Below are 27,520 nucleotides of genomic sequence, written 5' to 3' on the forward strand. Positions count from 1 at the left end.
CTTAGCATCTCATCATGACCCATGATGACTAGAACTTGGAAAATCCTACCACAAAGTTAAGATACATCATTTCCGTGATATCTTAGGGACCAGTGGTGGCTTGTCCATAGGGGCAGATGGAGCAGAGCCCCACCATATATGTCAGCCATGCAACAAATGTTAATCTTCATAAAGTCCTTATTCACAACTCCTTATTAACAACATACACTTTGAATTCCACTGAAATACTTATTACCTCTTTAGAATGACCAACGACTTAAATTTTTTTTGTCACACTTAAACCAAAGTTTCTTTGATTTGCGTGCCTTTCTAGATGTTGCACAGTCATGGTACAGCATGCCCAATTGCTCCATTTATCAACACTGAGTTATTAATGCACCTAACTGTCAAAAATGCAAACTACAAGAAGCGCTATATTTTGCTCATGAACATTTTCAGTGGACAGGACAGTTTGCTGTGGTTTCATGCCAAATTGGAGTACTTTATCAATGCTCCATGTCCACCAAGATCTTGTTTTATAGCAAATAATCTGAATCTTGTAATATTATAATTAATATTTTAGGCTATTAATCTAATAAATGTTTCAGGCTATATCATTATTAATGTCATCCTGCACCACAAAAATCCATCTGGAAAAAGTTGTGAAATTTGGCACACTGATTGGGTAAGGTCTAAGGAACATTCTGACCAAATTTGGGCCAAATGCTGCCAACGCTCTAGTGCCACCATCGGGTCAAATTGGGGCCTAATTTGGTCATAACGTTTGAACCTTTGAGTGTTCAAAATTTAAAACCCAGGCATCCCTGGATTCCCTGGGTTGAGACAAACACACACTATGACATCCATTTCTGCCTAATTAGATTTTCCGCCATCTTGGATTTTGTCAAAAACTGTTTTTTTACTCCTCCTCCTACTGTCCTTCTCAGGACGGTGTGCTGAATGAACCCAATAAGTTTTGTGACTGCGCCACAAAGTACAACTTTCAACAACTGTAACAACTTTCATTTTTTTTCTTATATCATTTGAAGAATTTGTACTGAATTCACAGTTCTTTTTTCCTGTAAATCCCTTGAGTATGCTAATGTGAATGCACCCCAACATCTGAAATTCAAGTGTACTTCTTGAATTTTGTCAAAAACTGTTTTTTCGCAACTCCTCCTACAAGTTATGTCCAATCAACACCAAATTTGACACACATCTTCAGACCAACCTGGACAAAAGTTATCAAAAGAATTTTGAATATTCCAAACAGTTTCCCATAATGGGCCAATAAATCTGAAAGTGATGCAGCCAAATAGGAAGTGAGGCTATATCTCAGCAACGACTTTGTGCTCTGACACAATACTTAGTAGGCACCTTAGGACCAAGACCTGAGGCTACTGGCCACCGCCACCTACTGGTCAAAAGTTACAATAACACGCTAAAAATGCTTACATCTAACTGCCATTTTTGCTACTTTTCCTCCAAATTTTGTCAAATCTTCACCAGATTTGATTCACATCGTCTTGTGACCTGTCTGAACTGGTGATCAAAGGAATTTTGATATTCAAAACCGTTCTCCTGTAACACACTTGCAAATGCAAAAAACAGGATATGAGGGTGTATCTCAGCAATGCATCTACGTATCATCAATTGATAAGTGTCTTCAGGACCACACTCTGAATGTACCCAAGAGGTTTTGTGGCTGCGCCACCTTGTTGTCAAGAACTGGCATTTTGTCAAAAACTGTTTTTTCATGACTCCTCCTACACATTATGTCCCATCAAGATGAAATTTGGCATACAACATCTTCAGACCAACCTAGACAAAAGTTATGAAAACTCTACTGATATTCCAAACAATTTCCCCATAATGTGCCAATAACTCTGATGCCAAACATAATGTGAGGCTGCATCTCAGCAACGACCTTACATACTGACACAAATTTTGGTAGGCATCTTCAGGACCATGCCCTGAGGCTATGCAACAAATTTCATGACAGCGCCACTTACTGGTCAAAAGTTACAACAATGTGCCAAAAATGCTTCCATCTAAGTGCCATTTTTGCTAATCCTCCTCCAAATTTTGTCCAGTCTTCACCGAATTTGGCTCACATCATCTTCATATCTGTCTAGACAACTGTCTACTGCCATTCTAGCCATTCACTGTGCTATTATACGGACGACACATGACTGACAATGTTTAATATCAAATAGCATTTATTGAGCAATTTTCAATTAAAAAACCAAACACAATATAAGTCAGATACAGTTAGGTCCGGAAGTATTTGGACAATGACAGAGTTTTTGTGATTTTGTCTTTATACACCACCACAATGGATTTGAAATAAAACAATCAAGATGTGATCGAAGTGTAGACTTTCAGCTTCATTTTAAGAGGTTCTACAAAAATATGGCATTTACCATTTAGGAATTACAGCCATTTTAAGCAAAGTACTTCCATTTTCGGGGGCTCAAAGGTATTTGGACAAAGTGACATAATTGTAAATATAACTATAATTTTAATACTTGGATGAAAATCCTTTGAAGTCAATGACTGCCTGAAGTCTGGAACCCATGGACATCACCAAGTTTCCACTGAGTTTCCTCCCTGGAGATGCTTTGCCAGGCCTTCACTGCAGCCACCTTCAGTTGCTGCTTGTTTGTGGGCATTTGGCTGAATGTGAGCAGAGAGTATAGCCCTGTACACCCCAGAATTCATCTTGCTACTTCTGTCAGCAGTCACATCATCAATAAACACCGGTGTGCCTGTTCCATTGGCAGCCATACATGCCCATGCCATAACATTTCCTCCACAATGTTTGACACATGATGTGGTATACTTTGGATCATGAGCTGTTCCTTTCTTTCACCATACTTTTCTCATCCCATCATTCTGGTACAAGTTAATCTTGGTTTCATCAGTCCAGTCCAAAGAATCTTATTCCAGAACATGGGAGGCTTTTTTAGATGTTTTCTGGCAAAGTCTAATCTGGCTTTCCTGTTCTTGAATGCTACCAGTGGTTTGCACCTTGTTGTAAACCCTCTGTATTTACATTCATGAAGGCATCTCTTGATTGTAGATTTTGACAATGATACGCCTACCTTCTCCAGAGTATTCTTGACTTCTGTTGATGTTGTGAAGGGGTTTTTCTTCACCAAGGAAAGGATTCTGCGATCATCCACTTTAGTTGTCTTCCACGGTCTTCCAGGCCTTTTGGTGTTGCTGAGCTCGCCAGTGCATTCCTTCTTTTTAAGAATGTACCAAATTGTTAATTTGGCCACTCTTAAAGTTTTTTCTATCTCTCTGATAGGTCTCTTTTGTTTTTTCATCCTAATGATGGCCTCCTTCACTTGCATTGAGATTTCCTTGGACTTCATACTGGTAGCTCCAAAAATGCCAACTCAATACCTGATATCAACTCCAGACCTTTTATCTGCTTCATTTGTCTTGAAGTAACGAGGGAATGGACTGCACCTGGTCAATTAACTTCTTGTCAGTCAACTGTCCAAATAGCTTTGAGCCCCTGAAAGTGGAAGTACTTTGGTTAAAATGGCTGTAACTCCTAAATGGTAAATGCCATATTTTTGTAGAACCTCTTAAAATGAAGCTGAAAGTCTACATTTCGATCACATCTTGATTGTTTTATTTCAAATCCATTGCGGTGCTGTATAAAGGCAAAATCACAAAAACTCTGTCATTGTCCAAATACTTCCAGACCTAACTGTATAAGTTTGGTGTAGATAGTTGCAAAAAGTGGGGGAAAAGACCCAGGCTGATGAGAAAAAACATAAATACCTTAGATGTTTTTAAACTGCCAAAAGAAAAAAATTTCAGGTCAGAGTAGTAGCAATCGTGACCACAGGACAAAGTAACAACAGACAACACCACAGTTAGAGAGTTCCACCACTGTGTTCCACCACATCATGAGTGAAACTATAAATCACTCTTGAATCCCTTTGCTTAAAGTTATGGCTCTGCTTTCCTGTGTTTGCTTAATCAACAACTGTAGTGTGCCTGTGAATGTGCGGCTCACTGAGTCTGGGTGCTTGGCCCCCGAAAATGCTGCTTGCAGCTTTAGTTACAAATTGAAACTGTGCAATTAAAATTCAATTACTAATTATATGACACATGTAATTAATAAAGCTTTTTTAATTAAACCATTTTGCGTAAAAGATCACGTGTAATATTTTAGACCCATTTTACCGTATTTCAAAGAGATTATTGAACCTGGTCATCTTGTACTTGCTAGCCAATACACACTATCCCAATTTAATAAAATCTCAGATATGCGTAAAAACGTAAAAATATGATGAATATTGGAAAACTGTTCAAAATAAACCAAGAAAAGATAACAAAATAAGAGCATGGACATTATAGTGTGGTGTTGGCATCTGAAGTGTAAATGCACTACAATTCTCAAATATAAACCAATGTTACCATGGTAATAAGTAATCATTTTGAGAAACCTGATTATTTTGAAATAATTATAATAAAAATTCTGGTACCTTGTCAGTAGAAAATGTTGGAAAACAGGTGACAAATTTAATACCTGCCTAGGTCTGTTAACAGACTAGGTCTGTTAATTTTCTCATATAAAATGTGTAAAAACATGTAAAAAAGAGAGAACACATGCTCATTTTGCTGATTTGAAAGACACAATCCTTTGTAGTCTATTTCAGTAAATCAGCTTACACATTTTTGAGGGTTTTTGAAATTTACACACTTAACTCTTTAGTATATTAGGGCTGTTGTGTCTTGCTGAGTCATCACATTTCCATTATATTTTTAAGTGTAGATTGGAGTTACTAAATGGATGGAGAGAAAATGCTGAGTCAATGTGCAGTGCTTTAATTTTGGAGCCCACTGTTTCAGGAACAGGTGCTCCTGTAATTATGAGGCAAGGCACTGCCATTTGACAGATTTTCCCTCCGTTTTTAATCATGGCACATCTGTCCAGGGGATACACACTGCTAAAAAGACTGATTTCCCCTGAGGAGAGCCCTCCGCCCCCTGCATCTGTTCCTCAGCCCAAAGTGCTCCACAATAAGTCAAATGTGAGATGGATGCCCTCAGCCTGAGGCAGAATGGGGGAGTTCGACACTGTAGAACCTCAAGCACAGCAATATTTCAAGGCGAATGGTAACTTTTGTAGCTGCTCTGTGGTCAGGAGTGTAAAAGTTGTGCAAGTATGGAAGCAGGCTAATGCATTTACACCTAATTACACATCCCACAGTGTCCTAAAGATGGGAGTCTATGGGCAATCCAAAGGTGGTGTCCAAGAATTATTCTAATACAAATGGCTGTCTGGAGCAATAGCCTCTGTCAATGTTGAGAGCAGGGCATGGGTGTGAAGACACAAAAGATCAATTGGTTTATTAATCAAACCCACAGTGAGATTGAGATAAATCCACTGGGCAAGATATTTCTCCTACTTAATTTCACATTCATAAATCCTTTTTTGGGCTAGAATCATGTTCAACAGATCCTCAGAAGGGCTAAGCATTGAATCAAAAAGTTCTAGACACCTTCATCTCATTTCATTCATTTTCTCCATAACCAACACTGATCCTGGAGTACCCCTGTTCTGCAGATTTTAGTAGTTTTCCCTGTACTCAGCACACCTGATTCAACTAATCAGCTAACCATCGGCACTTCCTGAAACATTAAACAATGCAGAACAGGGGGTACTCCAGGACCAGGGTTGGGAATCTGTGATCTACACCCTTCCTGCAGCTCAGCTGCAGTGCCTCTCTCCCAGTACTTGCTTATACTGAGCAAACTCAGTCACACAGATTAGAGTGCTCCACTAATCCATCAGCTTTCCCCTGACAAGTGGGGTGGTGAACCCCCACAACACCCTCATTCCAAAATGCCTGTGAGATGATGGAGGCCAGAGTCTCAGTGAAGATCGATACACAGCCACCCTGGAATACCAAACCACTCTGTTGCTCATTACTGGCAGTCAGAGTGGCTGGTCTGCTGATGGCACCGCCTCATTCATCAGCCCACGCCTTCCTGCAGGTCTTAGACTCTGTGGGCGAGAAAGTGGTGCCAAGCATCATCAGCCTGGAACCAGGTAGAGCTAGAGAGATGGGACACTGCATGGATACTATGTGAGGACAAATGCAAGTCCTGCCTGGGAGGTAGAACACCTTAAAGATTTTATCTCCCCAAGGTGTGTGCTTTCTCTTGTTGAATCCATTTCATTGCTGTACTTATGACCAAATGAATTATGTGTCCTTGCTTCTAATTTCTGAAACAAATACTTCTGCATGAAGGACAAGGGTTGAGGCGAAAGCAGTGCTGTCTATAAAAGCAGGGGAGAACCATATTGTAACCCACTTTTTATGCTCACCATAAACTTTACAGACTTGCCTTTATTTACAATGGAACCTCATACATTATACACACCAAATCACAGGTGCTTGATGGTGCGAAAATCAATGTTGAGCGATGTCCTTGTGCAGAGTGAAAATAAGTTCTGGAGCTAAAACTGCATCTAACAGAAAGACATTTTGCAGATGAGCCATCAAAACAACCATCTGACAGAGCTCACACAAACCCACCCTTTCAGCAGTAGAATGAACCATTGTTGAGTTTAAAGACTGCAACAAGCAAGGGGGAGGCTCTGAAAACAAACGCTGCTCTGTGTATGGCCAAGCAGCTGCTGTCAGACTGTTTATTCCTGGACTGCTAAGGAGGCTTCCAATGTGAAAGTCCAAGCTTCACTCCAAATTTATTATTTATCTAAAGATAATATACCTTTTTACCTCACTTGAAGGATAATTGTGAGAAAAATCCAAAGGGTCAGTGAACTTGATATACCACCATATTTTCACACCATCACAGGTCTATTTAATTTTAATAGGCTAAAATATTATCATGTCTTACTGTTACTGTTTTCATGTTCTTTACACTATGCAGATTAACATTCTCACCAGGCGCTTCTAATCTTTAATATGAGCTGTGTTATCGCTTCATCTTATGACAAGGCTAGGGGCAAATGACAAGGCTTATTTGCAGAGCTTGATCTCAGAATATGACCTTAATCCAGCTTCACAATTTTATAGTGCCTTAAAGGAATAACTCAACTTAAGATTTTATCGAACTTTATTCGCATCTGCAGAAGTGACGCACTCATGTCATGTCATCTTAATTGCTTGGACTAGAGCTCCCAGATGATACAAATAAAGTTTATCATCACTTACAGACATACATGAAACTTTTTTATGCTTATACTAATGACAGTGATAATAAACTAAAGTTATCAGTTTACATGTAACTGATCATCAAATCCCTTCATTTTATGGTGAATTAGTCCTTCAACAGAAAAGGGAAGTAGCGACTTTGAGCAGGGGTAAAGTTTGGTACTCACTATGTGTAGCTGAAGGAAGTCTCCCAGGCCTTGCGTGCTCTCCACCTGCACCAGGATGGCATCTTTCAACTGAGTACTAAAGCCCACGGCCAGCCGGTCTGCCCTGGTGCTTGGTCGTTCATTTGGTGCCCATGTGTATGTGATGAGAGCTCCTCCCTTCCCAAATATATATGTGGTCCCAGCTGGCAGAAAGAAATAAAGAGAGAGAGAGATGGATTAGGCTTTTGGTGAAAGGTTAAACAAGGGAGTGTTGGAAAGAACAAACTTTAAAAAGAAAAGGCGTCAGGATGAATTATAGCGTGATAAGACAAGGTGATGCGAAAGAACTCCTTCCCACTTTTCATATTCACTCTGTGCAGGGATTTAAATGAGAAGGAGAAAAAAAAGTCTGTGATTTGCCATCTGTTCCATTGGGCCTTGTGCAGTTAGGCTCATCCTTAATTTGGATGTTCTTTCACAAATATGCATCGGCAGCAAACAAACCATCGCCACCATTGTCAATTGACATGGCATCCTCTGCTGACTTGCAGCTTAACAGCCCTGTTGCTCACGGGAGCTGTGATCATTTTCTAATCAAACTTCTTAGTTTCTGACCTTTTGCTGGACTGCCTGTGCAGTCGAGCGCTAATATGGAACAGAGTTTGGGGTCTGTGGCTGAGACACAGTGGTGTGGAGGCACATAAGTATGTGACACAGAACTAGTGCCAGGGGGTGGGAGAGATGGCTGGCCCACCCGGTGTGGCACAATGCTCCAAAAAATCAGATGTGATACTGTGGGAGTCGGTGCTGCCAGGCTAAAGTAAGAATTCTCCCAATTTACCTCAAACAATAATGTAACATGCATACAAGTGTGGAAAACATACTGACAACTTGTACTTAAGAGAAAGTATCAAAATCTTACTCAATTAAAAGTGGATGAATCCAGCCAAATTTTTACTCAGTGAACATGATTGGATACTAAACTGAGACCATTTGATATATATACAGAGCGTATAGTTATTGACTGGATAAGATGAAGAGACCTGAATGTCTAAATAAAAATGCAAGGAGTAAAAGTAATTTTTTTCTTGGAACTGTAATTAATTAAGAGTACAAATATTCGATTTCATTAATACTCCAGTAAAGTATAAATACAATTAAGTACAAGTACAATTTCTCAAGTATTTTCCACTCCTGCATGCATAGCACAGCAAAATTCAGTGAACAATGTACGGGAACCCATGGAGGCCTGGAAAGCACCATGAGAAAAAAGAACAATCGTGCATTCTGGTGTCATTTACCTGTGGATGCTTGTGTTCAGCTTTTCACTGTGTGTTTAAAATTTCATGTTGCCTGAATTCAACCCAATCGTGTTTATTTCACGTGGGGATCACTTCTCTTTTGTTTTGATGTCAGTTGGCAGCTGAAATAATGCATCTCCCTTTTACCTTTCCAACTCTATCTGTAGCCCATTTGCTCACATTTACTGTAAATCACTTTACACTCCGTTAAACAGGTAAGCTTGCATGTATTGTTGGATCGAACTTGAGAGCCGGATTTCGACACCACCTGTCTTCTCTGGCGCCCGTGGTGGTATAAACGAGCTAAACAGAATAGGTCAGGGGTATGTAATTAGTTGATCTGGTGAGACTGGCTGTGGGAAACAGTGTTGCACACCTGCTCCTAAAATCTACAGCTAACTTGTTGCTAGCACTGGAGCATGTAAGGGAGCCTAGGGAGCCGACACCTGTTAGCGACACGTGGGCACGGAGAGTGCAATGGGCCTGAGACCAGAATGTCTCAGAGATAACAGAGTGCCAGGCAGGGTGAAGTGCAGACTGTGGAGAACAGACAAGGACAATCTGCCCTGGAACAGAGGGACTTAACCTGAAATGGCACTGTGCAGAGAAAAGTTAAGCACTGCAATCCTGTCCTTTACAATTTCACTGGTGGAAAAGCACTGATTTCCTCACAACTGAAACTGAATGTTGGGTCTGTTTATTTAATAAATGTCGGGAGGTGGCCTCCATCTTATATGGTATTAAGGCTGCTATAAAGTAATCAATAACTCCATCAATTCTCATCTGACAATGCAGTCATTTAGTACATCTGTTTAGACTTCATTTGCCTTTGAGGCTGGAAAATTAACTTATTGTATCCAAGTTTCTATACAGTGAGCTATTTCAAAGCCTGCTCCTCCTCAGCTGTTATATTCGGGGCTTGTTTGATCTTTTATAGTCTGAAGTTTCCAGATTGAAGCTTACGTTGCCTCATCTTCAAGGTTAAAGAAACACAATGCATATGTTCTTATATAGCTTGCTCTTTGGAAAGAAAAGAATACAACAATTCATCTTTATCATAACAGAAGTTACCTGATGGAAGTATGGAGCAGTGTTCTAAGACTTATATTATAGTGATGGCCTTAATGAATCACTGCACTGTCTCAATTTTTTTTAACTATTTTAACTGAAGCAAACTATGTATGTTCTAATTTCTGAGATGACCTAATAAAATATATTCACAGTCTTCATAAAAGAAAGAATTTGCATTTGTAAGATGAGAGTTAAACTCCTATTATACAACAGTCACTGCTGAATTCTAGGTTCTGGCTGATCAGAAGGTCTAGTAATTTTCTTTAACAGAAAACTGTTGGGAAATTGCTGCAGTATAGGAGGAATAAAACACTTTAAGACATGAAAATAAATTGCTTTTTGGCATCTTATTCAACTCATCAGCTAATTAGCGAAGCCATCATAGACTGTATTTTGGTGTGAAGAAGGAAAATACACATCTGAATATTTCTGTAGCCCTTGAGGACCTGAGTTTGACATACTGACAAAACCTGATTTGTTCATGCTTGCACCCTCATTCTTTAGACTCATTCAACAGAACGAGCCCATGACTATTGTACAGGTAGTAGAGCCTCAGCTTTAAAATCCTGACAGGTTAAGGATTTGTAAATGGTATTTAATTCGTCCAAGAGCAAATAATAAACACTGTCCACATAAACCTATTTGGAAAGGAAGGGACCTCTCAGGCAAAAAAAATCCATTTTCTTGCTTCACTTGCTTGCTGCGAGTGCAGTAAAAAGCCTTGAGCTTTGAGTAAGATAAGGTATACAGGTTTACTCTTTCTGGCTTGCTACATTCCCTTAGCTGTGTGCCAATCACAAAGCAACTTTCCTAAAGCTTTTTTTGTGCAATTTGACAGAGGTAATACTTTTCCCCCTGCTGGGTAATGTTGGTTTATAGGAAACATGGCTGTTACAAGATACTGAGAAATGGGCAATGAGAGAGGGGTCATTCTGGATGATCAAACACATACAATGTTAAAATGCTGATGAAAATATGGCACAATAGTTAATGGTAATTATCTTTCTTCTCTTGAAATAGGGCCTCATTTAAAACTTTCTACCACTGAGGATAACCTATGAAGCTTATTGGTAATATATTAGTACACCATGATTATGCCCTTTCCACTAAGATTCCCATGAATAATTATTCCTGATTAGGCTGATTTACTTTCACCTTCAGCCAAGGGTCCAATATTAGGTTTAATAAGAGATAGTAATCAAGTAAAGAAATATGAGTGCAACTTTCCTATTTGATTTTAGCGTTAGCAGGTGTCTTTAGGGCTTCTGTGAGACTTACCCATCAGATAAGGGCTGCATATAGACTGATACTGGGGGATTTGGTGAGCACAGAGGTTATTTACTGTGTGCTGCCAGCCTCTCAATGGGGGATATTGGAATCATGGCCAGTGGAGCATGTGTGTGTACCAGCTCAGTTCTCTTCCCAGACACACACCTAGTGTTGGCCATCAAAGGCAGGCGTTTATAAAGCAACATAAAAGCAGAATGCAGCAAGAACCTATCCTGCTGTTCCCATCACCCTGAGAATAATCACTGCACAATTTTCAGTCATGCCCTCACACACACAGCCAGGGGGCTTTACATTACATCAAAATTAAATACTGGAGATTAAAGGGTATACATTACGGAGAAGTCTCAGAAAATAGCACTCAATAAGGAAAAATGTATCAGTTTATCCACGTATCAGTAGGCTTTTTGGAATACGGATTGTGTTACCATCCACATTTCACGAAGATCTAATTCATTTTTTTTTTCACCTCTGTGATGCACTAGAGTTGAAGCCATGTTTTGCCACATGAGAAACACATTTGTTTTGTGGTCTAGGAACACCCACTGGATGTTGCTGTGGCTAAATTCTGGAAACCTCTTATATATAATATATATATAATATATCTCTAGTTTAAGAAACCATAAATATATTTTACCAAAATGGTATGGAAATGTTTTTAATGTAGTCTCATTTGTTAACATTACTTTGGCTGTCTGCCTGAAAAGAAACAGTCAGTCTACCTAAAAATGTTTAAACCCAATCTAGCTAAGTGTGATTTCCATACACATTGAATGCCACGCTTTGATCAAGTTGATGGATAGCTACGGACCTAAGCCTCATCAATTCAGACTGTAAACAGATACCGGTTGTCAAAATGTCTGTGATCCTCAAAAAATTTAAATGACATAATAAAGACAGTAATGACAAGAAATTTAGCTGACAGAACAGAATTGACTGATTATTTCAGTACCAGTACTATTATGACTGATGACCGAAAAGATGGCGATAAGGCTAGTGTTTAAATTTCGTAAGTCATTTTTACCACAGGTGATGTGACAGACACTAATGTGAGTGATGCTGATAATCAATGCTAACTCATTTCCCATTGTAGACTTGCTATTCCTTCAAATTTGGCAGTAATGTTGTTTTTCTATAAAGAGATTGGGTTATAAGTGTAGTAGCAGTGTGTCTTCAGTGGAACCAGAATGAAATATTTAAATGCAATATTCTTAATTTTGGAGGTAACCAGGCTTTAAAATGCTAGAACTTTACTTGTGGTTGCTACATGCAAAAGAGAACCTCATTTCAGTTCAGGAAAGCCTGTACTTTTCAAAACTATATATATAATAGAAAATGTCAAAATTTGATCATGTCAAGGGTTTTCCCAGGCAACCACACATTTTGCTTGTAAGTGGGCTCTGCATCAGATGGAGGTCTGGCAGATGGAGGAAATGATGCAAAACCTCAATGGAGTGATAAAGTTCATCCAATATAAGCTTTTGAAATGCATTGTGAATGAGGCGATTATAACAAATGCGACTGCCCATCATTGGTGGCTCATTAATCTGTGAGTCAATGCTTTTGACTAGAGTAATATTCTTTGTCAACAAATGCAAATACATACATCTCTCCCTGAGCCATGTGCAGAAACAGAAGAAAAGAAATAGTTGCTATACTGAATTTATTAGGCTTAAGGAACAAACATACATGCAAAATATCATTATCAATACTAGCTTCAAAATGGATACAATATTTTTTAAATATCCAGCATAGAATATAGTGTGTAAAAAAACTGAGGAGCTTGAGCAGCTTAGCATTCACTGCAGTGACTCTCATGTTTCTGAATGCAGGCAACATAATATTGACTCTCTCTCAAAATTCCCTGGCTGCCATCATATATTAACCTCCTACATTTCTCAGGATAATCTTCACTTTGGATAAACCACTTCCTACAGCACCGGAATATATGTTAAGAACTCAATACGCTAGTTCCACGTCCAGGCCCATGTCAAAACACACCAGATGTTTAAATGCATGTTGTAAACCAGGTTATAGGCAGGTCTTCTGGTAGAAAATAACAGCAAGCTCCTATGGAAACAGCAGGAGATTTTAGATCACAAATAAACTAGATGATGATTTTTAGTTTCAGCTTTCCCAATTCCATTGGACGCGTAAGTAGAATTTATTTTGTTTGTCAGCTAGGCTATTCACCTTTATTGCCATTATGTAGCAGAATGCCAATACATAACGAATCTTTAATAATATATTATAGAAAAATGATCAACACTGGGGTGGTGTGATGACACCAAAGTTGATTATTTTCCCAATAACAGCACATCCCAAGGTAATTTATTCAATTAATTTATTCTTATACCATATAAAATTGTAGACACATCTTACTTACACCAAACAGGTCTCGGTGAATGAGTTGTTACTATAGAAACAATAATGCATTAGAACAAGTGCAGTAGTATAACCCTGTGATTTGGAATACAGCAATACTGTCAGAGTTAATCAACAACTTCTAACCAACAGATAAGAGAATTAAGAAAGGTTGGTCTAATAAAGCTGTAACAATTTATCCTAGAAAGTGCTTTACGTGTTTACTTTATTTTGAGCAGGTATTTAATACATCTGTCAGTGTAACCACATCAGCAACTCTCTTGGAACCCTAGGTGCTGCTAAAGCATATGTAGAGCTTTCTGAATGTTGTTTGCTTTTCAGATGCAACATCTCCATGTTACACATTGTTCAAATGTTCCCCCCCTCTCTCTCATCAGAAGCCTGTCAGTGCTGTACGTCTCCATGAAGCCCTGCAGGTAAGAACAGCTGTCTGTGCAAACTTCATCAGTTTACCAACTTCAGTTGTAGATGCCTTGTCTTTTCTTTTTAGGCAATGACAACATTCGCAATTAATCTCTACTTCAGCATCAAACTTCAGTTGCAAAGAAAAAAAAGACAAAATCAATCTAGGGTCAAAAATAATAACACTCAATTAGCAGGATCTTATGAAAGGCATAGTGTGAACATTTGATGAATAAACAAGAACACAGGGGGCACTCCTACAGTCTAGATTCTTATGCCATGGAACAATAGCTTGTATCTATACGTTGTTTAGCCTCAAGTTCTTGTCGGACCTAATTCCGCTGGCAAAGCTTTGATAAACATATCAGATTGTGCCCACCAGGGTTCCTGTATAAGCTCACAAGCACACCGTTTTCCTTTCCTTACTCTTCAGCTCTGTCACAGCTTCTAACTCCACATCTCCATTCATCCCAACAGCACACAGGCTGCAAAAAAATAACCCCAACCTCACAGCCTTTCATTAAGAATAGGACACATTTGAATTTAAGAAGCTGCTCTGACTAGGTGCAAAAAACCCTCTGCAGCACTTCCCTAAAATCACTTTTGAACTGTCTTCATAAGCTTAAGCAGTGCCTCCATTTTTCACATAGTTTGATTCACTATTTGATAGATTCCCTTTCTGTATAAAAAAGATTTTTTTTTATTTCTCACTGTGTATGCATTATGACAGTTGTGCATAAAATGAGGAAAATGTGTTAAGAAGAAGCGAGAAGGGAAAAGCAAAGCTGACACGTTTTAGAGACACATTTATCAAGAATGAAAAAATTGAGATATTTTGTTGCACATTATGCCTGCTCTTCAGAAGAAACCGTCAGTTCCTGATGTTTTTCTGTTTAAGTAAGAAACAGTTTTTCTACAGAAAATATGTATTTGGCAGAATCAATTCAAGAAGATATATGTTATGCTTCTCAATTTTAAACTTGGATTTTATATGTGTGGCAGACTGGGTAAACCTTTCACACAGTGAAATTTTGACATTGTATACTATATACTGCATAGTTCTGAAACCCACAGACCTTTAATTGTATCTCAACCACAAGTAAACTTATAGCATTTTAATCAAAAACAAAACCCTGATTTTTCATCTTTTTGGCAATTTCCCTCTTGTCTCTCTTGGTTCACTGTGTACTGGGTCTTGGAAAGACCATCTTCTAGTTTTACTCTGGCAGGATTAGGTGTCATCTCTGATTTTATTTTATCTATCTATCTATCTATCTATCTATCTATCTATCTATTTTCTTACTTACCTACTTACATACTTACCCCAGCAATTACCTAGAGGTTGAGTTATGGTTAATTAGGTTTAGGATTTGCTTAGGGTTAGGGTTGTCCTACAGTCTGAGTTTAAATTCAGACACACTGACAGACGGGTCTCTTTAGACAAACATACATATATGTAGCATGTAGCTTTTTATTAAATAACAATAGTGTTTTTATGTAATAACACAACATTGGTATTCCTGATGAACGCTCTGATTTATATCGTAAAGAAAAAGCTCCTTATTTCCCTGGTGAATTTGAATTGATTGATTTATCCAATGACAAGATTCAGTATTCAAATTGAAAAAAGCTCCTCTTCAGTTGAGAATAATGGCAGGCTGTGCATACAGACCAGAGGGACATAGGAGGGGGGATTACAATCACAAACCTACAATTCAAAGCCCCTCTGAAGGGTTCTACAGATGTCAGTTCAATAATGTTCCAGCGGTTCGACAAGCCTCTCTGGCAGATAACCCTGAAACTCTCAGTAATTACCACTGACAACCATGCAGGAAACCGAAGAGGCTGAGAGAGAGGATATAAAACAAAAACAAAGAGATTGACAGATAGCTGAACAAATCCTGCTGAAGCAAAAAGTATCTTACTACAGTGCTTTGATGGAAAAATAGTTCCCGCTTTCTATTTCATGCCTTTGGTGGCTTAGTGGTGTATACTGGTGTATATTTTTAAACAAATAATATAGAGTAATATGCAGGGAAAATAACAGCTTGGTATTACAGTAGAATTAATGCCTGAATCCGGGATCCATCAAGCCATTTTTGTGAATTTATAATACAAACTGAATTTATAATACATTTCCGTTTATTCTTGAAAGACAGTATAAGCCAAAATAGCACACGAGCACATATGCAGCTTACAAATGCTGTTCTTGTTAAAATTGAGTATTGCGTGCTGAAGTGAGATATTTTTTTTACCCCCTTGTTGTGCTGACACTGTGGATTAAACCACATGGTTGATCACTTTGGTACACAGAATACTTTGACAGGATACAGTGTGAAACAGGTAGGTGTAGAGATCTGAGCATAAAACCACAATGAACTGACTCATCTTAAAAAGATATTGAAAAATGAAATATAAGATGACATGAAACAGAAATAAAAGTTCAATTTAGCTTAAACTTTAACAAACATTGTCTTTTCTATGATCAAATCCTTTGGGTGTGCAGACTTGTCAAAGTGTAACTGCCGCAGTTTTATGGTATTCTATGAAGAAAGAAGGGCTTGAAAATATCAGAGAAAAATCTGACAGGGTGGTGGGACATGAATCGGAGTTAATGTTGCCATGAATATGATTCTTTTCAATAACAGCAAATGTTATAAGAAATGTCTCAAAATGTTGTATTTCTCTTATACCACAGCATACTTTGCCAACAATTACAATTTTTAATTTATTAATGAAATTCTAACCATGTATAAATAGATTTATTGATGTGCAACATCCGTAAGACAATTTACGTCCTGTTACCACTTACATTCTAGCAGCTATAAGTCGTTCCCTCTTTTTTCTCTCTTGAAGACACAAAGACAAAAAAATGCAGCTCGTTATGTTACCGAGAAACCAAGAAGCATAAAATCTCTCCCACAGCGGAAAACTTACTGTTACAAAACACTGACAATGGAGACTCCTCCCATAAATGTTAAATAAATACACATGATAACATATTAGAATCAATGCGTTAATATAAACCTGCGATGTGATGACCAGCGCTACTGTCTGAGCTGCTGTTATATAAAAATAATCAACACCATTCAGCACCAATCAAATAAAAGAATTCAACAGTGCTATAGGAGCCTTATATTCTAATATGCAAATGACTTCTGCAATTACACAGGTGAAGTGAAGTGAAGTTACCCATACTCGGAATTTGTGCTCTGCATTTAACCCATCCAAGTGCACACACACAGGTGTACCTGAACCAGGGGGTTAGCATGAGTATGAATGGGGCTTTTCTGATTTGCATATTCATACAAACTGTATTTCTTGATGAAAGTAAAAAGTGTAGGTGCTTATTCTTCTTCCATCCCCCACCCCCCCATTTTGAAAACAGTGACGTCAAGGAATTTATTACTCAAAATGATGCTTTATCTGCTGTGACAACAATCACTCATTTTTATTAGACTTCTATCAGAGTACAGTGTCTAAGAGTTTAGTTGCACAACAAACATCCATTACCATTTGCCAACACAGATCCCCAAAGAAGTTGACCTGTAGTCCCAATCAGTCTATCCATCTGGAGCAATGCTGAATCTAATCTGAACTGATTACCTGAAGTGATGCAGGCAGCAAGCTGAAGGAGGTGCTCGAAAAAAAACTTCCTAATCTTCATTAAAGCCTTGGCAGCACCGAGGGAAAGCAGTGGGAGGAGTTAGTGTGCAGAGAACAACGGCCCTGGTTCCTTCAAAATGGCGGTTGTGAAGGCACACAGCAGCTCTCACTGATCAGTGTGAAAATGTATGAGTCTATGTTTGGGATTATTAAGGAGTTTGAGCAAGTGCTGGCATGTGTTCCCGCCCTCTTTCAGAGTGTGAATCTGCCCATCCATATTTCTGCGAAGGCTTGCCAGGCTTGAAGGTGCTATTTGTTTCAGCTGAAGTTGCGTTTTTCTGCTTCACTGTGTTGCTTAAGTGGGTCAGCCAAAACATCCCCACCTCTCTCTCCCCCCCTTCTCTCTCCCTCAATACGGAACTAATTGCGTGTCCTACCGCTGTTTTTTATACAGGCCTTCAAATGTGCTGATGTGAGTGTCTCTATACTCCTCCATAATGAATAATTCCTCTTTCGCTGGGATCTTGAGGCCTGTGTGACAGGAAGAGTGGAGAAAGTCTATGAGCTCTGCTCACATGCTCCTCTCTGCAGCATGGGACTGAGATTTCACCTGCTGTTCATATGCTGTCTTGTGTCTCAACCATCCCATGCTGCCTTAAATATCATCATACTTAGTCTAGGGTCTCCATGACTATTAATTTTCAATATTCGACCAGTAATTAAAGAAACAGGAGAATGCCATGTCCATGGCAGATTCTGGGAGCATCTGAATCCCTAAGACATGGTGAACTACTGTACATTATGTATAATTTTCTTCTTAGGGCTGCCTTCTACTTAACTCCAAAGCATCATGGATGGTTCTAGACTTCTAATCTTCACTCTTACAGTACAATATTCGCTTGATCCTTTGCATTGTTTTCCATTTACATACTGGATATATAGTGTTTTGATTTGAAAATATGAAGAGGTAAAAATTAATTAACTTGCCCAGACCAAATAGAGGCCTCATATAGGAAATGCATGAAGAACCAAGACAAGAATATGCTGCTTGGGAAAACACTTCCATGGTGGTGCACACGGCTTGACAAAACATAAGTTGCTATTTATAGTCTCACGAGACTTACGACTGTCTATCACCACTCAGAGCTGTGATATAGACGCCTTTCACTCTAGAGTCTTCCATGACAAGGCTGCTGTTTACTTCACAGTCATATATAGCAGGACTGGCTAATTAATTGAACTACATATGCTAGTATTTAAGACTATGTAATTAAAATCCTACACATAGCATTTGATATAATTAAAGAATTATCAAGAGCACTTTTTTGCCAGTGTTATTTTAAGGCACTAATAACATGGCTTTCCCTCACTATGGTGAGAGGTGATTCATTGCCACACAGTGCCAGTGTCAGAGTTTGTGCCCTTGTCCTGTTGCACTAATGCCTTCAGACCAAGCCAGTTGGCTTTGAATGTTGTGACCTCACCCCAGGGCCATTCCAGTCGTTGTTAAATTAGGTATAACATTAGCATGCTATTTTCAGGCCTGGGCTATTTCTTTTTTACAATGCAGTGTTTTGTCTGGTCGTATTGTTCCTTGCAGGCACAATTATGCCAGCTGAAGAGGACTGGTGTCCCAGGGACAGTTTCTGTCCGACCTCTGTGGTCAGAGGACGTGCTAAGCTGTTAAAATACCCACCAGGGAGCAGCGAGCTCCGACACCGAGAGGTCAGTGAGATGAAAGAGAGAGCGACAGGACCATGCAGGCATCATCCACTAGCATTGTAAAGATGCTTCCTGCATCACTGTGTACAGACCAAACAAGGGCCACTTCACTAAAGTGGAGCTTCCAGTTCTGAGAAAAACATTACTGGCTAGTCTAAAAGCTATGCTAGAAAAATGTCACAAGGAACCAATCTGCCTTGATACTTCCCTGCTCTGTTCTCGCCTCCTGAATGGGACAGCCAACTTAGGACCAAAGCCCTTTCACACTGCGGTGTCAAAATGATCTTGCTCTTTTACCCACGCCTGAAGTGGGCTTTAAACTGGCTAAAGATGAAAATGGTAGGTTTCATATGGGCAGCCTGTCTCACTTCCTCTGTAAGCTCTGTGTGAAATGGGATTTTGCTTTTCTTCACTTCTGACATAGCCGGGTTTTCCGTTCCACTCCTCCAGGCTGCAAGCAGCTGAATGGCCTAAAACATTCAGGACTCCTTGTAGGGATTATACGTATAGTTTACACATGCATGATTTATATACTAAAGGATGGGGGTATTAAATTATGACTACACAGACTCTTAAGGGGTGGTTAAGCGCCTTATATTGGGGAACTGCTTGCATGACAACAACAGCTTAATTGCTTCACAACAGCATCTGTCCCACTTTTTCCTATTATAAATATTCAGACCATGTCTTTGGAAATAGCTGACTTAAAATGCATAAATTAAGGGAAGGGACACTCACTGAGTAGACTTAAGTGTCATGGGCTACTGGGCAATCAATCAGTAGGTCTTACCTGATGTCTTTTATTCAAGACCATACAAAACCAAATTTGTGTGCACTGTTGTATGTTGCTGTTTTTGTAGACTGAACTGTATGAACTAGAAGAGAAAGGAAAATACACCCCATGTTTCAAAATACTAATCAATCTTTAAACATGAGAACAAACCACTAGGTTGTTATCAAAATACACTGTCAAGCTTATTTGTGAAAAGCACACAGTAATAGAACGTTACTTAATAATTTGATCTTTTGCTTAGAAAGGATCTTCTGAGACAGTTAGTTGGGGTATTACCAAGCTGTCCTGCTTTGTAATTCACTGATGACAAATGTCAGGATATGACACATGCATAACAGTGAGCCACGTCTTCACCAATCCTCCAAATTCTGGGAAACCCACAGAACCATGTAACAGTATGGGTGACTGATCTAATGCATGAATTTTCTTCTCAAATAAAATGGAATACCTGCATCCTACCTGCCATGGGAAAAACTTTAGTGACATTGTTTTGTCATTTGCATCTGTTCTGCAGTCACCTGTCCTGTCTCCTCTTTTAACTGGATGAAGAATGAGTGGGAGGTAGAGCCTTATAATACTAAGGTTATTGCATATGTTTCGTCTTGTTAGGTCTTTGCTTATACCCATTTGCTGTATAGTGTTTGCTTGCAAGATGTTGTATCTAGCTGCGAAGTTGTATCTAACTTTTGAAGTTTCAAGGTTTTGAAGCTGATTCATCCCTACCGGTAATCTCAAAAGGTATCTGGATTTTAGGTTGGTCTTTCATGATTATCATCCTAGACAATTCTGTGGAGTGGTGTTTAAAATATTATCATAACCCCCTCTGACCTCCTCACTGTCCAACTATGACCACATCAATTTCAATTCGCAAATAGTTCAATATTTGTGTGGTGGCCTGAGAAAACTCTTTATATGGTCAAATCTGGAAAATTTCTACCACACACAGGCCTGAAATTACAGAAAATTCCAATTTGGTGTATTTCTCCCCCCAGAATTTAACTGCAATGACCCGGTGAGATTTCCCAGACAACCTCACATTCTGTACCATCCATTAGTGTTAGAGGGATCTCAGCCTGTCTCTGTAAAAATGCAATCCTGATACAGTATGAGTGAAAGACCTCCGTATCAGTTTTGATCTGAAAATCAAATTTGTTCACAAAAAATTCTGCAAGATTCCAGGTTCTGAGAGTCAGGATTATTAGTTGGAAGTGATTTTTGAGCATAATGTGTGTTTTATTCTGGGCAAATCTTATAATGTTTGGGTTTGATGAATGTGTGTAATCTGTCATCATCCTACATTTTCAACACTGATTTCAACATCGGATTGTATTAATCTTACAGTGTGGCCTTTTGCTTTCCAGATTTGCCCCTACTATTAAAATTAACATCCAGCCACCTCATAGTTCCTGCTTTCATACAATAGCCAATACAAAGCAGCACCACTAACTTTTTTTTTGAAAGCTGTACAAAGCCAGAGGCTGCTTTTCAAGTGTTCAATCACAAGTGGAAGTTCTGTATCTGATAAAAGACTCACTTTGCAAAGCCTGAAAACAAACAATCAGAGTGCTCTCAGCTACTGTAAAGTATTTCTGGAAAAGACATGAGTCAGCCTTAAAACTCTTGGATGAGAATGCGGTAGAGGACAGCAGATAAAAGAGCCAATACAGGATTTAGTCATCGCTCATGAGGGAAAATACAATCATGGTGCCCTTGTTCTTTCAGCACTGGACTCACCTGCTTTATGCACACTGTAGGCTCATTTCCAATTATTTGTCTGGTAGTTTATGAAAGTAGTAAGTTATAAAATTAAAAGAGATTTTTTTCAACATAAACCATGATGTGCTATAATTTTTCCAATATGGAATTGAGTGTGTGTTCAATTTCTCTAATGAAAATGAAAATCAGATTTATATGACAGATATGTTCAGATGAAAATGAAAAAAAGAGATTTTTCTAATATAAAACTTGATGTGCTTGATTCATTTTAATTTGCCGTGCACAAAACCTTTTTTTAAAAAATCTGATTTTTATTAACAAGTTTTCACCTGAGAGTAACTGGGTGAAATAAATGTGTTAAATATGATTTGCCTTTGCAAATATGAAACAAAATGTGATTTCCATCTGTGTTACATTGCCTGAACACACGCACCTTCCATCAGATGGATCCCTATGCGAAGGGGTTTACCGGGTCTATATGGAAAAAAGTACATGGCTTATAAAATATTGCTAAAAATTGAGATGAAGATAAGGAATAGTGGATATTTAAAAAAAAAACTGTATTGCTATACGATTAAAAATATGGCCTGAGCTAAAATGCATAGTAGTACATGAATGTTAGAGCAATTTTCAGTGCTGGAATGAATGCATAGTACTGATTACGACCTTAATTGAGTGAAAAAGCGAAGCTGAGCTTCAGTGGTGGCTGGGTATTATGATGACAGAGGTGAGAAAGAAGATGGTGAGAGTTCAGGTCCCGATTGTGTTCTGTGTAATTTTCACCTCCACCTCTGTGTCAAGAGATGTGTGTAAAAGAGAAGCCAAGGGTGTTGAAGAAGCAACAAAGAACACAGGATGGCTTCAAGGAGCACTGAGTAGTTCCAGTACTTATTCCCAAAACTCTCATGCAAATATACATGCACAAGGCACAAAGCACAATTCCAATTTGAGAATTCACACCTGGTAAGGTACCAGACATAGAAATGAACAGCGCTCAGAAGAAGAATAAAAATCAGTTCCCCCAGAGTAGAACCAATATTTTAATGTTTCTCTTCTTGTTTTCCATCCCCAGCATAACGCACATTCCTTTTCCATAGGCTGTGTTTAGGCCTAATAGAATAAAATGGTATATTTAGAAAGTTATCAGAACCGGCAGCTGTATCTGTACTGATAAGAACAAATTCACACATACACTAGAGGTGTGGCACTATCTATATCTTTTTAGTGCTCAAAATATCTGTATCTGGATTTGGATTTAAACACAAGTGGGTGTAGCCTAAACTTGATTTTTTAAAATTGAACCGTGCCACTATACCCTTGGAAACACTCGAAGAAAATCAGAGGAAGAAATGCCAACGCTGTTAGCATGGTCTGGGACAAATCTTCATCCTCAGCTACATCAGTTTTCAAGTTCATAATTAATCAAAATATGAGATGTACATGGGACTGTTTTTTTTTATCTTGTACAATTATTACTTTTGTTTGTACCTGCCTGTGATATTTTCTAAGAAATTTAGTTGGTATAAAGAAACTAGTAGCCTAATTTTAACCACTGTGACCCTGACCAGGCAGAAGAATAGTGCACCTCCAATTTATATCTGTATTTGTATCCATATATAATGGGTATAAAAAGTCTACACACCCCTGTTAAAATGGCAGGTTTTTTCTGGTGAAAAAAATTAAACCAAGATAAATCATGTCAGAACTTTTTCCACCCTCAATGTGAAATTATAATATATAAACATTAAGTCCATTGTATAACAGATTATCTTTTTAATCCAAATAATGTATTTGTATTTGGCTATATCCGGAAGCTTCATTAAGTTCCTAGTTTGCCAGAACACCACTATATGCTGCTGCAGAAATTGTACATCAATGGTTATAGGTTTTCACCAAAGAATAAACACACAATAATGTGTGTTCAAGAGCAAAGGAAATGCCTAGATTCCCAGAGTAGAGGTCTGATGAGTATCTGGCTCGTACTGCAGGAAAAGACTCCCACTGTACTGTAAGTGACAAAGCGCAAAGCACAGTAAAGACTGGGAGGCTTTGCTAACAGCATGTCTTTGCTGCCAGAGCACCTGCAGTGGCCGGCTCCGCTGAGATGTAGGGAGGAAGCGGGCAGTGGGCAGAGAGAAGAGTAGATTGAGGGCGTTGGAACTGTGACTGTCCAAAGAAGACGTAGTGAATGAAGGGGGTGGGATGGGATATTGAAATTTAGTTGAAGATACAGAACGATGGCAGGATGGTTGTGGGAGAAGGTGGAAATAACCTTGACAAAAAATTTATTAAAAAAATACCCCCCCCCCCCCCCAACACACAAACACACACACACACACACAAATAATAATATCAGCTCTTGCTTGCTTGGTTTGCTATTTTTTGCCACTACCAGAAAACACTAAATCCTCAGGCTATATTTGCACAGGTGGGTATCAAAGGACACTTGGCATCTAATAAGTGTCAGTCTCTAAAGTGGTTGAAAGTGCAGCACTTAAGCTAGATGCTATGAGGCTTCTGCGATGGAGATGACAGGCTCGTTAATTTGCTTCACTTCGCTACGGGTAATGACTTTCCTGATTTACGGTAGAGCAGGATCCCCTCGTCTTGTCACCAGTGAATGCCAAAGCGAAATGATGTTGCTATTTCTAATTAGCTTCTCTCATTTGGAATAGATTATATCAGTCAGTGGTGGAGAGACCAGGGCTGGGCTGCGACCCTCTTGCCCTCTTCCTTACCTTTTTCTACCATCAACCCGAACCAGTTATGTCTATATTTTGCTAGCTCATGTCTGATCAGATGGAGATCCTGGTTTGTGCCTAGAGACTGCAGTAGAACAGTCACAAATATTTGAGATGAGCTAATGGATGATGCCCAGGCCTGTAACGCATGAGCTCCCAACAGCTGGGATGCAGCTGCAATCCTGAGCTCAAAATTGCTTTTGGGGAAGTAGTATAGATGCTTTGCACAAGGCTCTGATTGGTGCAGACAATCTGCTCTGCTGCTGCTGATGCAGTCTAGAAGCACACTGCACTGGTTTTATTGTACACACTGAAGTCATATTACATGCATAATCTCAAGAAGTGAGCAAGTATGTAAAACTGCAGCCTGGAGAACCAGTGACTGGGACAAGCAGTCAATCATTCAATGCATCAGCCAATCGTATAGGGTTAAGTTTAAGGTTTGGGTAACCTTTAGGCAATTACATAACAGCTATTGTTTGTTAATCACAAACTGCATCACATTATGCATCAGTCACTGGTCTTAAGAAAAACTAAGTAAATAAATCCAATACTCTCTATATTCAAGCATTCTGGAGTAAGACAGTGCAAACAGCAATATCAATTTTTCAATCAAATATTGTTATTACAACATGCAATGCAGAAATTTTTCTCAGGTTTATTGCATCTTGAAATATTTGGGGATACTTCATATATACTTGACATTATTGGATGGAAACCTAACAGTGGTGCAGTGGGTAGCATTGCTGTACACAGTTAGATCCTGGGCTTGGGTTACTATCTGTGTGGAGTATCACATGTTCACCCCATGGTCATGCAGGTTTCCTAGGTGTGTATGGTGCCCTGCAATGGCCCGGCCAGAGGAAGAAATCTGCTGGGGTAATCTTACAGCATTTCTGACCCATGTGAGGAAACATGTAGTACAGATGTAACATTTCCCCAGAAGCCACTGCATGCTTACTTTACCCCACACACCTAAGGCAAAGTGGTATGTAGCTGGAGATTATGAACAGCAGCCTTTTTCTGAGTATGGGTAGGCTTCTCCACTCTCCACCATGAATACCACACCACAATAGTCTCTCATCCCTTGCCATTCACATTCACAATCCTGCTTCCATCTTATCATACTCTCTCCAGCCACACAGTAGGCCCTTAAAATCATAGTACACCATAACACTGGGAAAAGCTTCAGGCTGGGCTCAAGTCACCACACTCAGAGGCCAGCGCTGCTCCTATCAGGCCATCAATTAAGCTGTATGCTAATTGGATTATAAGTCACAGAAGGCGAATGAAAGATGAATTGTGATGAATTGTTCATAAAAGGAATCCTCTGATCTAAATGGTGGGAGATGGTGATTGTTTGTACAAGGATTACACTTTAAGAGATGGACAGAGAGAGACTGGGGGAGAGTGAAGAGAGATAAAGAAAGAAAGCAATAGAGACAGAGCCTGTGGCTGTTGCTGCAGTGTGTCGAAAGCTCATTGACATGGGTAGGATGTCTCTATGAGAGAAAATAATTGTCTATCTAGGGACTAAGTGAAGCTTCAAAGGTGAGAGGTCCATGAAGGACCGCTTTGGTAAACATGAGTGAGGCAATAGTGATATTGATAATTCTCTTTCTGTCTTTCTGACACCCATTTCTCTCTGTCATTCTCCCTCTCTTCTTCACCTTCTTCTTACTTCTCAAATACACACATCCAAGTGGGCTGTTTAATGAACCCCAAGCCTCCAGCGCGATTATAATGTAGAGGGAATATTGAACAGTTCTGTTTTCTTTCTGGAAGATGCATATTTCACCTGATCATATTTTTCTTAGATTCAATCGCTCTGTTTGCTGCAAGGATTTTGAAAATGCAGGCTCATATCTCTGTCAAAATATCACATAAGCACAGAGGATAATGCACAACCAACCACGATGATAAGATAAGCATTTGAATAAAAACAGAATGTAGGAAAAATATTTACTTCCACCATGCTCAAAACATCATCAACTGCCACACTTCCACATGCGTTGTCTCGCCCTTCGGCGGTGAAGGGTATACTGCAAAACTTAATTTCAGGTTCACCGCAAAACAGCCCCTAGACACAGAGCACGTTTGCATTCCCAAGGTGAATGCAATTGCTTTAAAAATGCAGTTATTTAAAAAAGGTGATGCCACTAAAATACCTACAAATATAAAAAAATATGTATAAAACAGACAAGCAGAGCAATTGTCCTGGTACGGCATGCAGCTCACGAATTGGCAGTGAAGCTGTGCAGCTCCACTGCAGAATACAAATCAATTTAGCTTTTGCTGCAAGTCTGCAATCAACATAAGGTTATCGCCCATCTCACAGCTCTAAATAAAACATTGCATGAGGGGTCATGGCTGACGTAAGGTGATGTGTACAAGCAGAGTGGGCCTTAGGTACAGGCCAGGGGATAAGGAAAGTCTCTGATTGCAGAGAACGAAGGATGACGGGACACAGAGGGAAAGAAGGAAATGTATATAGGTATAACAACCTGCTCCTTAAACATTTATTCCTCACTCCTTCCTTCTGTCTTGATAAATGACAGGCCTGGATTAGAATATAAAACATTTTCCTGAACAAACTGGGTCTCACTCCAGCAGGCTGCACAGGCGTCATGGAGCTTCAGGCACTGCGCTGCTGAATGATGAAGGCCTCTGTGGATGCGCCTCTGACAGCTTTTGTTTATGTTTCACTGAGCTCTCAAGTTGTTCAAAAATAACGTCTGCATAATGTATAAAATGCATAGGCGTGTGTACCAGAAATGGCACACACTGTTGAAAAGATCTAACAAGCAAAGTCAGAAAGAACACTCAAACCCAGGTGTATAGCTCACCACTGTTCACATCATATGCCAAACGATGAAGGTCAAGTGGGGGACCTTTCCACTCTGCTGCCTTTTATTGGCCATGAGATGTGGTTCAGAGCTAACATAAACCTTGATTTCAGTCTTACTGCCACCAGTGACGGTTCAGCACTACTGTTTACGATTAACCCACTCATCCCACAGTATATATTCATGAAGAACAGATGGTAACAGGTTTTTTTTAGCCTCCTTTCAGAGCCCACTTACAGCACCACTGGGATGGATAATTAAATAGCATATTAACGGTTGAGGAAACATACATTTGAATTTTTACAGACTTTTTA

The 27,520-nt window shown here is 39.2% G+C and overlaps 1 protein-coding gene across 15 annotated transcripts in view; it reads right to left on the minus strand.

Moving 5' to 3' along the window:
• nrxn2a (neurexin 2a) overlaps positions 1 to 27,520 on the minus strand; it is a 342,233-nt gene that overhangs the window by 35,104 nt on the left and 279,609 nt on the right. For all 15 annotated transcript variants that reach the window (XM_034311208.2, XM_026938618.3, XM_053240211.1 and 12 more), the window contains one exon: positions 7,358 to 7,539. In XM_034311208.2, the coding sequence (XP_034167099.2) occupies positions 7,358 to 7,539 (182 nt within the window). The remainder of the gene's footprint in view (positions 1 to 7,357; positions 7,540 to 27,520) is intronic.

Source organism: Pangasianodon hypophthalmus, chromosome 15 (assembly GCF_027358585.1).
Source record: "Pangasianodon hypophthalmus isolate fPanHyp1 chromosome 15, fPanHyp1.pri, whole genome shotgun sequence".
In the NCBI taxonomy this organism is placed as follows: Eukaryota; Metazoa; Chordata; class Actinopteri; order Siluriformes; family Pangasiidae; genus Pangasianodon; species Pangasianodon hypophthalmus.